This window comes from Acartia tonsa, chromosome 8 (genome assembly GCF_053477335.1).
Source record: "Acartia tonsa isolate MP-2025a chromosome 8, ASM5347733v1, whole genome shotgun sequence".
Taxonomy (NCBI): domain Eukaryota; kingdom Metazoa; phylum Arthropoda; class Copepoda; order Calanoida; family Acartiidae; genus Acartia; species Acartia tonsa.
This window is the reverse complement of record NC_137267.1, coordinates 24,439,222-24,456,922: the sequence shown is the minus strand read 5'-3', so window position 1 is coordinate 24,456,922 and position 17,701 is coordinate 24,439,222. Positions and strand designations below refer to the sequence as shown.

The following is a 17,701-nucleotide window of genomic DNA, read 5'->3' as shown; positions in this document are numbered from 1 at the left end:
AAAGATTCACAATAAATTTTGCTATCAAATTTTAAAAAGTTTAGGGGTTTAAATTTTCCCGAAAAGTTGATTGGAGGGTTTAAAATCACCTACACCCCCCCCCCCCCCTATCAGAAATCTGCAACTTTTTTAGGGCAACTATACAATTTGATTTCAATAAATAGATATTTTTACAAATACTAATGGCGGAATAAGATAAATATTTTGAGTTTCTGTTCCTTATCCTCAACTGTATAGGCTAAATTCCAATATTTACCGATTGCGAGACATCCTCAACCCCCCCCCCCCCCCCCCACCCTCCCCAACTTTATTAGTTTTTGGCCTATTAAGTAGCGAGTAGCATATCCCTCTTGATATTTTTTTTCTTGATCATAATTTGTATTTTTATTCTGAATCTTTATTTCTGTCCCTGTAGAGCTAGAGATAAGGATTAGCTAAGATGGCAGCAGGTTTTGACGACAGCGGCTACAAGCTATTCATCGGCGGCCTAAGCTATTCAACAGACGACATTGCCCTGAAAACTTACTTTGAAAAATACGGCCCCCTGACAGATTATGTCGTCATGAAAATGAGCGACTCCAAGCGCAGCCGCGGATTCGGGTTTGTTAGCTTTAAGAACGAGGAGGATTTAGAAAAGTGTTTGGAGGATAAGCCGCATGACTTGGACGGACGCACGGTGGACACCAAACGTGCCACGCCGCGCGACGAATCGGAGACCAAGGACAAAAAGGGGCGTGGCAGCGAAAGGGGTACAGCAAACGGCAACCCTGAGGATAAAATTATGCGGAAATTGTTCATTGGAGGGTTAAATTACACAACTTCGGAGGAGGATATGAAAAAATATTTTGAACGCTATGGACCCCTAGAGGATTGTGTTGTCATGAAGTTTCCAGATTCCGGCCGCTCCCGTGGATTCGGATTCATTGTCTTTGAGAAAGGAGAGATGGTGGACAACTGCCAAGCAGACAGGCCCCATGTTCTTGACAACAAAACTATCGAAACTAAACGCGCCACACCAAAGACTGACACACACCAGATTGAGGCCAAGGCCTCGGTGACAAAACTGTATGTCGGCAATCTCGGCGAGGAGATTGAGAATGAGGAGCTGGAGGAGTACTTCCAGCAGTTTGGCAAGGTTGAAAATGTCGAACAAATGACATGGAATGATACTGGCAAAAAGCGCGGCTTTGGCTTTGTTAAATTCAATGACTCTGATGCTGTCGACAAAATTTGCCTGCTAGGCGGTCATTCACTCAGTGGCCGCAATTTGGAAGTGAAAAAGGCGTTGAGCAAGCAAGACCTGGAATTGATGAAGCGCGCCAAAATGGAGGAGGAATACAACAGTCGCGGCGGCGGTGGAGGTGGCGGTAATTATGGAATGTCTGGGTTTGGTCGTGGTGGCGGAGCACGGGGTATGGGGGGAAGGTCCAACATGATGGGCGGCGGGGGGGATATGGGCGGCATGAATCCTATGGCTATGATGAACATGATGATGTCTATGATGCAGCAAAACGGCGGTAGCGGTGGTGGTGGTATGGGTTTTGGTAGAGGTGCGGGCAAGAAAGAGGCCTCCAGGGGATATGATAGTTACACAGATTTTAGCTCAGATGGTGGATATTCGGGAGGCGGTGGCGGCGGATATTCTGCCGGTTATTCTAATGGAGGAGGGTCTAGAGGTTACGGTGGCGGCGGCGGAATTGGTTATGGTGCTGGTTACGGCGGCGGTTATGGCGGTGGATATGGTGGTGGAAGCGACTCTATGGGAAACTACCAACAAGGGTCCGGAGGCGGCCCCATGCGCGGCCCAGGCCCCGGGGGTATCAGGGATGGACCTAGCGGCCCCTATTCCAGAAGTAGGATGTGAAGGATGCAGTAGTAGGAGGCAAGGAAGATGGCAAGAAAGTATTCTGTTTCGTGTTAAGTGACAAGAAATAAAAATTAAGTTAATTAAATCTAAGATTTTCATTTTTAAGATTAATGTATCAAAAAAATTCTACATACCTACCTAACTAAAAAAATTGTACTATTTTATGATTTTCTAAATTTAAAATGATAGCCTATGTAAAAATTATTGGCGATTTTCCAATCAAAAAATAAGTTGGTCTTTAAAAGTGTCATGCTTTAAAAAAAAAAATTTTATAGTTACTAAAAGCCTCATTTTTTTCTATTAATTATCAATTGCAATTGTTCATTTAAATTGTCAGATATAAATGTGTTTTGTTTTGTTTTTAAAACTTGCCTAATAAATTGTTTGTAATGTAACTAATTTCAGAAACATTTTGATATTTTTTATGATAATTTAAAGTATCATAAATAGATCAGAATTTAATAAAAATAATAGAAGAAGCTTCAGGGAATAAATGAGATTTAATAAATTAGAATTCAAATGTTAATGTTATTAATGTAATAAACACTATTCTAATAATGATTTTTTACCTTTTTAAATTCATAATTCCCGATATGAAAAGAGGATGACAAAATCCATAAAGGCGAAGCTCTACAAAGTGGAGCAAATATTTTAAATTTGCAGTGTTTTTTTAAATTTAAGTTTAAGTCTACAAAAATAATCACTTACGAATGGTAGTTATAGTGATGCTTCTCTTAAAACATCATGCCTTGTTTTCATCGTAATCCTTAATATTTAATGGGTCAAATTCAATAACATCAATAGTGCTTGTTGAGTTGCGACGCTAGTTTATATTCTTAAAGAAAGGTTTTAATTTAATAAGACTATTCATACAAACCCTATGTTTACCAAAGTTATTCTTTAATGGAGGAAAGGACTTTAGACGTTATGACACACCATCAACTAAAGAAAAGCTTCGAGGTTTAAGATGATTCCAAAGTTTAGCAAGTTATTTATCGCATTGTATTATAGACAGCTTTCCGGCGGATATTAAGATACAAATTATAACATTGAAACCAGTTTTTTAGCCCCGAGGGGTCGAAGGCCCAGGTTAACAAAACTGTTATTAATCGTATGATTTTTATATCAATATTCGCAGAAAACTGTCTTTAATATAATGCTATACTTGAGTTTTTTATTGTGGCTGAGATCTGGTTATTATCCAGTGGATAGTAATCGGTTTCGAAGCCATACTGGGAATAGTTATTTCTCGTATCGTATTATAAACGGCTTTCCGCGGATATAGAATGTACATTATAAGATTAAAACTAGTTTTTTTAGCCCCGGGGTGCCGGAGGCACCGGCTAAAAAAAACTGGTTTTAATCTTATGATTGTACATTTCTATATTCGTAGAAAACTGGATATAATACGATGCTAGACATAGTTTTTTCGTATGGATGAGAACCGGTTCCTATCCACCGGATTCGAATGAATACGAGAAAAGAATTTAAAAATCTCATTTTATTGTTTAACTAGTTGGGAATAAAAACTTAGCTTTGGTCGAGACAAATAATAATGGCTGGAATACTCTAAGGTATATAAACTTAATTTTGTGGGGGAATGGCTGCTCTAAAGTTACTCTTGTCCGTAAGTTGAATATTTTGCAAACCTTGACTCCTTCCCTTGAAAAAGTATAAGATGTCTATTTTGGTGTTAATTTTGCTTTAAATCTGAAGACAACCAACAATTTAATTGCATTGCCTTTAAGTTTTTAATGTTATTTTTGCTGACAAAAAAAATCTGATTTTCTTCAACTTTTCCTTTAGTCAGAGAAATGAGCCTTTTATATAATACTAGCGGCTTCGCCCCTAGCCTCTAGGGGCTTTGCCCCAAGAGGTGATAAAAAAAAATTTAGGCGAAAATCGTAAAGGACCATGGAAATCTCCTTCAAAAAAAGGACCAAGGAAATCTTCTACAAAAAAAATAACGGACAAAGGAAATCTTCAGCAAAAAAAAAAATAAATAAATAAATGGGGGGGGGGGACTTTTTGGTTTTTGGGGGTGTCTCACCCCCCAAGAAAATAGCTTAAAACCACCACAGGACCAATAGGTAGATACCCTGAAGAGTAGAATCCGATCGGTTCAGTGGTTACCGAGATCTTAAGGGACGGACAGACAGACAGACATCGTTCTACTTTGTATTATAGATTAGTAATTTTAACTCTAAGCAAAAGTTTAAGGCTGAAAAGTTTTATTTTGAAATTTAGAAGCTAAGCCACCTTGTAGTGCAACTTTGTCAATCTGCATGTTTTTGGAAAAAGGATCAACTACTAGTCTACTGCTTACAATCATTAGTCTGTCCTCTTATAAAAAAATGTAAAAATTAAGAAAACTGAAAACATTTTTTCCATTTCCCCCCCTCCCCCCTCCTTGGTAAAAAAAACTAAAAAAATGTTTGATAGGAGGGATAAAACAAATAAATTATAGAGTTCTTTAAATATTTTTCCATTTTTGCCCCTATTTGGTGAGAAAAAACTAGGGGGGAAAAAAAAAAAAAATTTGTAGCAGGGGAAAAAAAAATAAATCTTGTGCAGAATATACACCCCTGAAACTTTTCCTTTGTGTATAAATTATAACATAATTGGACATAACTGTTCTTGTTAAGATATTGAGCTGAGCTGATGTTGTAGCGTAATGATGGGGGAAGGAGAGGAGTTTTTGTTAAAGTGGCATGATCATCACAACTCTTTCTTTCAACTCGTAGAAGATCTGGTTGCTAGGTACGTTATGTTATGGTAAAATATTAATAGCAGGATGTCTGTCTGTAAGATCTGGTTGCTAGGTATGTTATGTTATGGTAAAATATTAATAGCAGGATGTCTGTCTATAAGATCTAGTTGCTAGGTATGTTATATTATGGTATAATATTAATAGCAGGATGTCTGTCTGTAAGATCTAGTTGCTAGGTATGTTATATTATGGTATAATATTAATATTAATATCAAGATGTCTGTCTGGAAGAAATATCAAGTTTTTTTCTTGCTTTTTATGGTCACTGAACATTTTCTCTACTGAATTATCCTGAAGAATAATCTATGTATTTCATAGGAAATATAATTTTTTTCTTAGATAACAAATAAAGATAAAAGCTTACAAAATTATGTTGTATAATTTTTGTATTTGCGGACGACTGCTTAAGAAATATATATATTTTTTAGGGAGCAGTTGTGTGATGTGACCCTATCCTGTGGGGATGTTATTCTCAATGCCCATAGTCTTATGCTTTCTGTATGCTCCCCATATTTTAGGTAGGTACCTATGTAGTTTTTACTAGGTAGTTGGGTGTTTGATTGTCTGTCTGACCATTAAGATCTTTGTACAGGTATTTGGGGGTTATATATTATTCTCAAATGCTTACATTCTTATGCTTTCTGTATGCTTCCAATATTTTAATTACGTGCCTATGTAGTTTTTACTAGGTAAGTATTAGTGTGTGTGTTTGTCTGTCTGAACATTGAGATCTCTGTATGTGTACAGTTCTTATGGATTTATATGTTGTTCTAATGTTTTCTTTTTGCTCCCCATATTTTAAGTTGGTACCTATGTAGTTTTTATCAAGTAGTAGAGTGTATGTTTGTTTGTCTGACCATTGAGATATCTTTACAGTTATTTGGGGTTTATGTGTTTTGATTTATCCTCTCATTCTTACACTTTCTGTATGCTCCCTGTATTTAAGGTAGGTAACTTGGTTTATTTTAACTTATAAATGAGATCTTTTTACTGTTATTCGTTGGTCATATGTAAATAATTCTTGATACCCATCGTCTTATCTCTCTGTTTGCAACCCATTCATTAGGTAGGTACCTAAGTAGTTACATTATAGAAAGGTGTTTAACCTTGATTTTTAAAATTTAAAAACACTAAAATCACATGGATTTAAGACGTAATTTGGCTGTATCTAAACGTATTATACCTATTAATATAATATATATTATGTATGTGTAACAATGATTCTCTAAAAATAGTATTTATTCCATAAATTCAAATACTGTTTTTTACTGTTTACCTATTTTCTTAGGATGTTATTATCAGAAAGTCAGCATAGAGAAAAGCATCATATTATTCATTTAAATGGAGTTTCTGGTAAACTTATGCAACAAATTCTAGTTTATATGTACAGAGGAGAGATTTCTATAGCTCAGGTTAGAAATATTTTTTTTTTGTAGTGCGGCTACTTTATTGATTAGTTTCTTAGAGTTAAGAGTAGGTTAAGACATTATTGTATGGCTATTATGGTCAGCTGAAGTTCACGTTCAAACACATTTTGACTAGACTTGCTATCTTATGAGGGATAGCTTCTCATTATTACCTCACCGTCGGCGAGTATGGCAGGTGTCACAAATAAAGTCACCATAATGATTGACGCTCTCCATATATTAAAGGTGCTTGGGACAAGGATCTACATTAGAAGTCAAGTAGGGATCTGTCCTCCAAATAAAGTTAACAAAACATTTAGACAACTTAAGGTCAAGGGATAAGACAATGGAGATGAATTAATCTACATTCCCAATCACGGCAAAAAAACCTCTTCTGCAGATTAAAATTATTGGTTGAAAAGTTTGGCACTACCAGTTGGTAAAAAATGAGAAAATATTTAGGATTATGGGTTAGATCATAGTGTACATTGAGAAAGAAAAATAGCAAATTAAAACTCATGAATAGCTAACTAAAGCATGTTTTTGGAAGCCTTATTTAGATATATATCTAAAAGACCACTATAAAACACTTTTTTGACTTACGTTTTAAAACATAAAACATTTCGAATCAAATCATTTATACGTAGTAAGTTTTTTTGTAACTTAATGGACTGATTAGCACCAGTAAAACCTGGCCTAGAGAAAATTTGAAATAGAAAAAAAATAATTTATAGAGCATTCACTAGAGAAAATGCTTTTACTTGCCATGTGGTGTGCTCTTTATGTATTATCTAGTCTCGCTATGTTTTGCCAGTTGTAAATATGTTTGAACCTAGGCTGAGCGTCAAGCCATTGGTCCGTAACCAGCATTCAAAGTTACTAAACGTATTATTCCTACGTATATATATGTCCTAATTCCAAATATCAATTGTAGGAGGAGTTAGGTCCCCTGATCGAGACAGCGCGATGCCTTCAAATCAAAGGTCTTTCTCTGGCGAGCTCCGAGTTCCCGGATTCACAACTGGCGAGGAAACGGCCAGCCAGGTATGATAATCCTATTCTGTAAAGTACTAATTTATTTGTATAGCGAAGGATCTATCTAACCTTTTAAAAGATACGGCCAGCCAGGTATTATAGTCAGGGATCTAAAGGGATAGGACTGTAGCTCGAAGATCCTATTTTTCTTTTAAATCAACTAGCGGCTACGTCCCAAGAGGACTCTAAGGGTACTTTAGTGAAAGGGTGCGTGTTCTTGTAGTCGACCCCCCACATTTTTGTATTAAAAAATTAACAAAGTGATTAAATAGATGCGTTTAGTGGAATTACCTTTTGAAGATAACATAAAATCCAGCCAACCCCTTATCTTTCCCTTTATTTATCCATTAAAAAATATGGAATGATTGGTACTTAGCGTAAGCAATGACGTCAAACTGATCTTGGTACTATTTTTTCCTGTATGGCTTCGAAACCGATTGACAATGATATCCGATAGATTAGTACGGGTTCCTTGCCATCCTGAAAAATCATTTATAGCATTGTATTACAGACAATTTTCTATGAATGATAAAATAGAATCATAAACTGAATACCTAGGTACCAGTTTTATTAGCCTCTTGGCGCTAAAAAAAAACTTGTTTTAATCTTATGTTATATCCACGGAATTCTGTTCATAATACGATGCGATAAATAACTATTATCATACAGAAGTAAGGTATAACCAACAAGCAAAATAAATCTAAAATAATATTTGGGGGGCAAATGGAGAGGTCGTCAATTTTACGATGTGTTGCCCCCCAACGACAGCTGAAAAACACGTACATGTTTCGTGATTTTCTTCCGAATTAATTTCGTTATTGGTATGAGCTGATTATCATATTTTATTTTAGCCATCCTCCGCCAGAAGCCTGTAAACAAAAGGAGAGAAAACTTAATAGGAAATTATCCCCAGGTACTGGTGCTTATTCTAGTTAGTAGCGCAGCTAAATTTGTAACATTTGTCCATTCGTCCTTAATTGTAATTGTTCCATTAAATTGTTTATGCTTTCTTGTCATTTATATGGCTTTATTGACCTTAATATTAAATAATCTCCCAAAATTGCATATTTAAGTCGTAGGAAGTTTGTTTGTATGCAATTTTGCGTATCTTGGCCATTATTTATTAGAATTATAAGTTATTTCGCCTAAAAGCACTAGAAAATGATATTAAATTATACTATGCAGTTATAGTATTATATGCCAAATGAGTAGGATGTATGTTTGTATGCAACTTTCCTTATCTTGGCCCTTATTTATTTTTCATTATAAAAGGGCATAGGTAACTTTTCATTTAAACTAATTCTGTTTTTTTTTATTATTTTAAACATGTTGTAGTTTATGTTTCTTTAATTTTATTTAACATGTAATTGTACATCACTGCAATACCTATTAAACAGATACTTTTTTGATTAAATAATTATATTCTAAATTTATTTCCTAATAAAATTGTTTTCAGTGAAAGGTGCCTGTCCTGAAATTAGTAACATAGAAGCTCAAACTAATCATCTTGTCATCGAAGAGGTAGCTTTTATATTGTTGATTTTCTCAACACAGAGAATCTTTCAAATATTTTGCAGGGGTATACTGTATATTTTTCAACCTAGTTGAATTTCTCTCCACCCACCCCAACCCCTTTCTATTTATTTCCCTCAGTAGTTAAGGGTGTGGGATGCAATACGAATTTGTTTTAAGATCTATCCGCCAATTTTTGAACCTAAATTCGTGAAAATCCTGAATTTTAACTTGAATTCATGCTAATTATCTAATTCTTTTACTATACGATCAAAAAATCGAATCCAATTTTATGATAAGGGCCTCGGATTACCAAATAGCCTGAAAAAATGAATGTTGTATCTTAACAAAGATGAGGAATTGTATTTAGGATGTCGGGAAAGATTTAAATAAATATGAGTTAAGTAGCTATGATAAATGTCTATTGTCTATCCTTCATCTTACATATACTATATGTATAGAAACATAGAATAGACAGAAGTGACTATCTATCTATGTATGAATCATATATACCTACCGGGATAGAACGATAAAAACTAAATTTTTATTAAGGAGGATATAGAAACCGAAAGTATGGACAGAAGCGACTATCCATCTATGGACGAATCATTTAGAGAGATTAAACCTACCAATCAGCTAATAACTGTAAGTATTACTTTTCCTAATTGCAGATTCAAAGCTACTCTATTTCAATATGCATTCTTAGTAGTAAAAAGCTAGTACCCTTAATTACTAAATCATATTAACACTTTCACTCATTACTTGGCATATTTTCCATTTAAGTTGAATTTTTCCCCTCCCCCTCGGAGGGATTAAGTATGGAATTACAAACCCTTATACATTTTGATTTATTGAATCTTGATTGGTTGGTTCAAACCATCAGTGTCTTAACTTTACAAGAAAAAATTATCATTCGGGAGTTGTATTCAATTTATCATCCATTGTCTTACCCCTTAATATCTCTGCTTTTTAAGTTGTCTCAATTTCTGTTATATATTTAGCTGACCAAAAAGTATAATTTTTTAAATTTAGTTACCTATGTTACCGAAGCCACTGTCTATCTTGAAAACTGCGGAGACCCGGACCTACCTATCCAAGTTAATCTGGCTGGGAAATGGGGGCAAGCGGCCGCAGTATGGCAATCCAGAGGTTAGTCCTATAAGAATTCCAGTTTATTTAACTCGCGGCAATTTTCTATTTCTGACGTGTGACACTAATAGTAGAAAGGACAGTGCCTTTGTTCTAAAGAGGTGCTACTCATTGCTATGCACTGCACAGTAAGGACTTACAGACAAAGGTGGTTCAGTCCAAAAAGGGTTGGTTTTCTCTTTGTTGTTATTAACCCAATATAGGTTTTAAAAAATTAGCATCCCATTACAAGCGGAGGATGTACTTAGGTTCTCTACATAGATGAGAACCCCGCCCCAATGAAATGAATAAAGTTTATTTTCAACTTATTAAGGATTTTTAATATTTTCTAAAACCCTAAAATTCACGCAACCTTACCAACAAATCTTCCCTGGTTTTTGTTAAATTGAAGAAATACTTTAATTGAGACCAAATGATTTTTTTTGCGAATTTTATATTTTTAAAGAATTTTCATCCTAATTTCCATGAAAAATAGATTTAAAAAGTTAAAATGTTAAGCTTGTATAAGTGCCACGAAAATAGTGGACAGCTGTTTCAACATTTGGCCGAACTGTTCCAAATGACGTCAGATTACCTATGATTTATTGTAGAATGAGGTTTTTGATTCAGTATATCTAAGTTTCAATACATGTGTCCAATTTCTATGTTTATTTCTAGACTAAAACCCTCTGGTGGCCATAGCATGTACTACCCTGGGAGGAAATGAAGAATATTACCTATAATAATATATTTCTTTCTAGACTAAACCACTCTGGTGGCCACAGCATGTACTACCCTGGGAGGAAATGAAGAAAATGGGCGGCAGAAAATCACAGGAATAATATTTATCAACAATGTTAAATTTTTTTGACTCGCATCTACCCCTAGAGGCCTCTAAAAATTGGGGGGGGGGGAGAAGGGTAATTTTTTTTAAGGGACGATTTCTCTTAGAAGCGGTTGAATAACCTTTCTCCAAAATTGTAAATAGTTTCAAAAACTTAAATAAACACACATTTACACCCATTATTGTACTTTATTTGTTGAAAATATTATATTTTTACTTTAGGAACTATCTCATATTAACTATACAGAAATTTTAAAACAATGTTTAGCAGCGGTAAGTTTTTTTAAGTGAACAAAAAATAAGTATAGAAGGTTTGGGCCACTTAAAGTTTGGGGTTTTTTTTTCACAGTTTTTTCGCAATATATTTATTGCAAGACCAAAATGTGAACACTTTCTAGCGAATAATGTGTCCAGATTGTTCCAACATTGTGCTACTATTGTTCCATCTGGTCATCAATACTATTATATTTAAATGGATATAGGATATATCATATACGGGGATATAATGTCAGGGAAAAATTTGTCGTCAATTTAGCTTTCTAATGTGGATCTCGTTTATTGGTCAGTTCGTTCAACCAGTAGGAGGGGAGCGGATAGGGTGAAGGGGGTGGAAGAGGGGTGCGGATAGGGTGAAGGGGGTGGAAAGGGGGCATCGTTACTTTTCATACATGAAAAATAAAATCTGGTGCAACATCCAGATTGATATATATTCATTTACATTTATTTTTTAGGGTTACGAGTATTTTGGTTATGATCCCTCAACGTATTTCTGTGCTGAGACAAGTCTATCCAGTTTAAGTCAGGGAGGAAGCGAGGAAGAATCAACAGAGGGATCAAAGGTAGGACTTGTTCGACACCCTTCAGAAAACCAGCCATTTGAAAAAGTAGATTATTTTCCATTATGGCATTAAAACTGTTTAATATTTGGTTAGAACCGGTTCTCAGCCATATTGAAAAATCATGTATCTTATCGTATTATACTTAGACAATATTCTATGAATTGTAAATTGAAAAATCATTATATTAATACCAGGTTTATTAGCCTGGCCCATCGGCCACTCGGGGCTAACAATACCGGAAATAATTTTAAAACTTATCGATTTACCATCTGCAGAAAGCTATCTATAATACGATGCGATGAATAACTACCTATTCCCTTTTTGGATAAACTTCTATCTTTTTGGTATATATTTTTTAAGAAGTGCAGCTACTCTTATGATAAGTGTCTTTCCGTACGTCATTCCGAGATGCATATATACCTTGAAATTATATTTTAATTTATGGGAAGAGGGTGGATAAATGCTAGTATGGAAAAAGTTTACCATCACGAATTATATCCATTCTATAATGATGAATTTTAGATAAAAACAAGGTAAAAATATAAAAATTATAAGTTACAAATAACACGTTCATTGCAAACATTTGAGAAAATTTCCATTCATTTCAATATACTTGAAATACCAAAGGAAAAAAGCCTAATACCATCTTAAGACATTAGTAGATCTTCCCTGAATTTACTACCATTCGGACCGGCATGTTCCAAGATCTTTCGCTTCATACAAAAAAACCTTACTACTTTATATTATGACTCATTATTTTATTATTATCAGATTTTATTATTATCAGAAGCCGTTTTAGAGATCTTTTGTATGTTTGAAAGTTGTATTATTTTGTAGATAAACGGGGATGATTTGACAGAACACGGCTCGCCAGAAAAGACAGGTAGCTTACATTTATTATATCATTAATGATATATGTTTTGAACTAGAGACTACGCCCTTCACCTATAAGAGCTTTGTAAATGAAGGTTTTAAAATAGTTTGAACTACTCTGTACCAATTTTAAGCTTGAATCCAATTGGTTCAGTGGTTATCAATATCTTAACGGACAAACAAAAGTAATCTTTATATTTTCTTTCATACTAATGACTGCTTCACTATTATAGGGCTTTGTATTTGAAGGGGTAGGTAAAATAGAAAATAGCTTAAATACATTCCAAGACGTAATTAAGAAAATAAAACTGATTAAAACGTTTCTTGGACCTATGTGAAGCATTCTTGGTAAACTCAAATGATTCAATGGTTATCGAAATCTTAAGCTAGAGACAAAATACCTTAATACCTACTTTATTTGAAAAGAAAATTTTTCTATTTGATAAGAACTTTTTTATAACTTGTAATGCTGCGTAGCTTATGGACTAATAATTGTCCTTGTTTAAGATGGTAAAGGACAAGGGGAGGAAGAATCAGATTCTGGAACCTCAAGCTCGGCACTTCAATCTCCTACAGGTAAAAATATCCATATTTTTCCTCCCCCCCCCCCCCCCCATTTTTTTTTCACTTTTATAAGAATTAAGGGGGGGGGGGGTATTAGTGCAACAGAATTGAGTAATGAGAAAGAAAAAAATAATATATTTGCATCTGGACCACAAACGAACTTTTTGCAAAAAAAATCATTTCGAAAATCTATGCAGATTGGAACTCTATCTCTCATCCCTGTAACTTACCCATGATGAATCTCCCACCCTCCTCCTCCCCACTCTAAGTTTTATACTTACGTTCTCTCATTCGTTGGCTTGAGAAATTTTGAGACTTCTAAAAAATCTTTGAAGGTCCAAGGATATTTCAAACTATTATTGTCCAAACTTTTTTACCAGTCAAAATCTTTGAGTGTCAACTTAAAACGAATTCTATTTATTTAGGGCTGCATTCAACAACTTCAGGACTTCAGAATTTTTTAACATCGACGCCAGGTTAATTTTCAAGATTTTTTGTGGGAAAGGGGGGGGGATACTGTATATGCCCCTATAGATTCAATCCAAAAGTATTGCGTATTTGTTTTTGCCTTTGTTTGCAATTACCTAGACAATTTTGAATCATTTAATGAAATATTATATTTTCTGATAAAGATTACCTCATATTTGCACTTTATTTAAAACATGTCACAACTATACCATTAAAGCCATGTCATGCCAAATTTAACGTTCTACTATTGTTTTAAAGTCTTGAAACTCATAAACTTACAGAAAATAAGAATAGATTCCACTCCCCTTTATTATTAATTGTCTTGTCCAATAGTAAAATAAGTAATAAACACTTTTGCTTTAGTAATGGGAGGTTTAGCGTGTAATCTTGCCGGGAGTCTTGCTAGCGGTCTTCCTTCCAACCTGACGGGCTCACTCCCCAGCAACCTACCTAATTTTCTCCAACAGCCGTCACTGGCCACCCTAACACAGGCCAGTGTCATCGCGGCTGCGGCTGCCCATCATCAGGCCGGCCTGTCCGCCGCGGCTGCTGGATCATTGTCGCAAAATGGTGGTGGCCCAGGCGGTTCTGTGACTAATGGCGGCGGAGGCGGATTGACTATTCGGCGGAATCCAGGGTTGACGGATAGACAAGATACTCAGGCAATGGTCTTAGGGCAATTGTAATAAGTAAACATTTAGATCACATACAATATTGAAGGGGTGTTTGTTTTCTGTGAAATATCGTAATCAAGGTATGAAAATCATCAAGAAAGGAATAGTTGATTTTCCTTGCGCCTCTAGAACACCCTCTAACCCTTTTTAAAAAATAAATTAAAAATGAAAATTAGGCGGGGGGGAGGGGGTAGTTATTTCGGGTATAGTCCTTTCCACGACATCCCTCCATAAGGAGCGATTCTTCGTATTTTAAAAATGGCTTTTTATAGGTTATTTTAGGTTAGGTTAGGTTATATTGTGTTAGGTGATTGCCCCACAGGGTTAGGTAATTGGCCCCGCAGGGTTAGAGCCCCCCGCAGGGGCTAGGAATAGGAGAAAAGCTACTGTGAAAAATACGAAGAATCGCTCCTTATGGAGGGATGTCGTGGAAAGGACTATACCCGTTATTTCTTTATTTTTAACCTCTGCAGTGTTAGCCAGTGTATCTTCCTTAATTTTAATTTATTGCAAAATAAGTGGACAGTGGGGAGGGAGGGGTATTAGTATTTATAGCTTGATTACGATATCTCCTGAATAATAACCGCCCCTTTTTTTATTAATACGGTAAATTTATCAGCAAATACCTACACGATAATTTTTTCTTCAATATTCTTATAAAATGTCATTAAGACCATTTGTTAACACAGGACCCGAGTATTGTCTGTCAATAAAAACAAAGATGAAGAAAAAAAGTAATTAAAAAGCATTAAAAGCCACTATAAAAACAAGCTTATTCACTGCGAAATTATTCACTATTTTTCCTATTTATCATAAAACATTAAATTATTCTTATATACCATATAAAACCTATATATTCTTTAAGCTTTTTAAAACATTGTTCATTAAAAGTCATTATATGTAAATGTATTTTTCCAATTTTTGTCATCAACGAAAAATTATTTTTCAATAAGCTTTTGATTAGCGGTGATGGGCATTTCTCACCATTTTTGTCCAAGTTACTTATGTGTCACTTAACTTGATGGGTAATTTTGACAAAGGTGGTGACGTGAGATACGCCGACACACTTGTTTAGAATTGTATTTAATTCCAATTTTTTTAAGCCCCAGTTTAATCTCTATTATTTTCTAGTCACCATCTCTATGTTTACACCTAGGGCATTTTTAAAGTATAAAAAAATATTATATTCAAATAGTCAATGCTTTTTGTAAGTTAAAAATAATTAAAATACAGAAAAATGAAGCAATCATATATGTATGTTATGCCGTTTCCTAATGCAATCAATGATAAATTAAGTAGAAAAAATTCACCACCATTTGAAGAATTTTAATCATAAAACATAGGTTCCTAATTATAAGTTGATTTTTACCAACCCTAAGTTATTACAGCCTAAAAATGAATTTAAAAAGCCTGTTTTTGTAAAAAAAAAAAAAATAGATACCTAACTCTTTCATTTAATTTAAGTGTAGAAATTTTGTTTTCTAGTACCCAAATGGTCTCTGTGTATTATTAATACTAAAAAATGTCTTGGTTGCATTAAGAGACAGTGTGATGCTAAAGCAGCTTTAAATTGGCACTATAGACAATAGAGCTACAATTAACCAGATACCTTAATGTAAAATAATATTAATCAATTTTACCTAATCGCTACAGAAATTCCTGTTTTTTCCACAGATTCATTTATATAAAAATAGCATATTTTAGAACAGTTCAGATAAAGATTAAAAAAGGAAGAGAAGTTGTTTTGGGGGATCTTTGTTAGAAGGGAAAAAGAAAAAGAAAATTTATGGATGAGAAATCTGTCCTGTTCTATTATTTACATATTTTTAAAAATGCAGCTTCATTTCATATTTTGGGATGTATATTTTCTATTATTCCGCCCCCCTCGGGGAAATGGGGGGGGGGGGGGGGGGTGGAAATAAATTAAGGGGACCAGGGGAAAGAAACCAAACAAGACAGAAAGAAATATTCGCAAAAAAAGGGTAAGGGGACATTTGAGTAAAGAAAGTCAACTTGTTTGGAAAATATACACCCCTCGATTGGTTCTATTGATTTAATAGCAAGACCAACAGGAATTGATAAGCTCTTTATTATTTGTAATAAATGTTAATAGAAATTACATTTAAATATTTGTTTTCATGTTCATATATTAAGACATTTAATTATTTGTGTATTATTGTTTTGTTTATAAATTATCTATCTATCTATCTATGCTAGTAATCAATTTCTTAAAGGAGATACTTTGGAGAATTTCTTATGGAGAAATATTTATATTCAAGGAGAGATATTTTTAATTCTTAGTCAATAAAGTGATCATTAAAACAGTCGAAAGGAGATAAAAATTATCAATTTTGTAGAAATATTTAAAATCATAATATGGAGATTGTATAGTATTATAACATACAGGGTGCTGGTATCAATTTGTTCATTAAATATTGAATAGTTATTAGCATGAAAAATTTCACCTATTTAAGGGGGGGGGGGGGGTAATGCAACCATCTCGTAATCAATGTATAAATGGCTGAGCCGTTACTTTTCCAACTTTTTGTTCGATTTAGGGAAAATAGACCTATCAAGGATTACTCATGCAAAATTTCAGATCGAAATTCGAATTCTAAGTGCCATTTATACATTGATTACGAGTAAAAATTCAAAAATTAAACGATTTAGGTATGAATAAGTTTCTTTTTTTTTTAAGCCTTAATCATTTTCTGAGATTTTATCAACTGCACCCTGTATTCAGTTATATTTTTAAATTTTTGTTATAAATAGGCATATGACTAAAACTTTTTTTTGGACCTCAAAACTAATTTAACTACAGCAAATTAAATTTTTTGTAATAATAATTATCATAAAATTTCAAAGGAGAGAATATAATAATTTTGAAACCTCATATAGCCATAAGAAAAAAAGGGTATAGTCCCTTTCGTGGCAACGCCTCTCAGGGGGCGTTTCTTATTATTTTCACAGTAGCTTTTCTCTTTTATCTAGCTCCTGCGGAGGGCTCTAACCCATTAGGGGCTAATTGCCTAGCCTAAAATAACCTATTAAAAGCCATTGTAAAAATACGACGAAACGCCCCTTAAGAGGCGTTGTCATGAAAGAAACTATTCCTGTAAAAAATGCCTGAACATAAAAATTTGCCATAAACACACTTTAGAAGCTTGTACAATTTGTAACAGTCAAAAACCAAAGAACAAAAAAACCTCCCGATGCTTATTTTCTTTCAATTGAGCTTTACTATTAATCAAAAATTGATAAATTATTGATTTATCTATGTATATGATTTTTAGGCATTACCATATATAATGCTTTTGGGTTGATCATTTAACTGAAATGTGATTTATTTTGCCATATTTAGTTTGAATTTGTAGTCTTAATTATTTCTATTTTGTATTTTTTGTTGATTTTTGCTTGTTTTCCTTTTTATTTTGCTAAAAAACTTACCTCAAAATATATTTTTGGTACAAATTAAAATGTTGAAGTTCCTTGCTATGATAAAATTTGGACATTTTTTCGTTTATTTATTTTAGAATTGGTCTAAGCTGCTTAAATTAACTCTACGCTGTTGGGGATTTTCAACTCGGTTCAAAAAGACCTATTACCTAATAGATCATAAATTTTCAGCTTCTTATAAGCTAAGGAAAAATAAGCATTTGAAATACTTTATTGATTGTCATTATTTGTTATGTTTATAGTTTATGTTATTTTTTTTTGCCAT

At 33.9% G+C, this 17,701-nt stretch overlaps 2 protein-coding genes across 6 annotated transcripts in view; both read left to right on the top strand.

The window, feature by feature from the left end:
• LOC145326334 (uncharacterized) overlaps positions 1 to 2,275 on the top strand; it is a 44,032-nt gene extending 41,757 nt beyond the window's left edge. The window contains exon 3 of the mRNA XM_080169640.1: positions 416 to 2,275. Within this exon, the coding sequence (XP_080025766.1) occupies positions 440 to 1,864 (1,425 nt within the window). The 5' untranslated portion in view covers positions 416 to 439 and the 3' untranslated portion in view covers positions 1,865 to 2,275. The remainder of the gene's footprint in view (positions 1 to 415) is intronic.
• On the top strand, positions 2,271 to 16,393 carry LOC145326333 (uncharacterized). 5 transcript variants are annotated; one of them, XR_013881858.1, is made up of 19 exons: positions 2,271 to 2,353; positions 3,384 to 3,441; positions 4,513 to 4,627; positions 5,066 to 5,155; positions 5,926 to 6,049; positions 6,978 to 7,087; positions 7,930 to 7,991; positions 8,535 to 8,599; positions 9,143 to 9,235; positions 9,623 to 9,739; positions 10,480 to 10,557; positions 10,788 to 10,835; positions 11,294 to 11,401; positions 12,239 to 12,284; positions 12,782 to 12,850; positions 13,264 to 13,314; positions 13,670 to 13,968; positions 14,670 to 15,234; positions 15,544 to 16,393. XR_013881858.1 is itself a non-coding variant. In XM_080169639.1 (18 exons), the coding sequence occupies exons 3-18, from the start codon at positions 4,542 to 4,544 to the stop codon at positions 14,691 to 14,693; spliced, it is 1,470 nt and encodes a 489-aa protein (XP_080025765.1). In that variant the 5' UTR covers positions 2,271 to 2,353; positions 3,384 to 3,441; positions 4,513 to 4,541; the 3' UTR covers positions 14,694 to 16,393. The 5 variants fall into 5 exon arrangements, 1 of the variants encoding a protein (XP_080025765.1); XR_013881857.1 differs by having other exon boundaries at positions 15,541 to 16,393; XR_013881856.1 differs by having other exon boundaries at positions 15,522 to 16,393.
• The last annotated feature ends 1,308 nt before the right edge of the window (positions 16,394 to 17,701 follow it).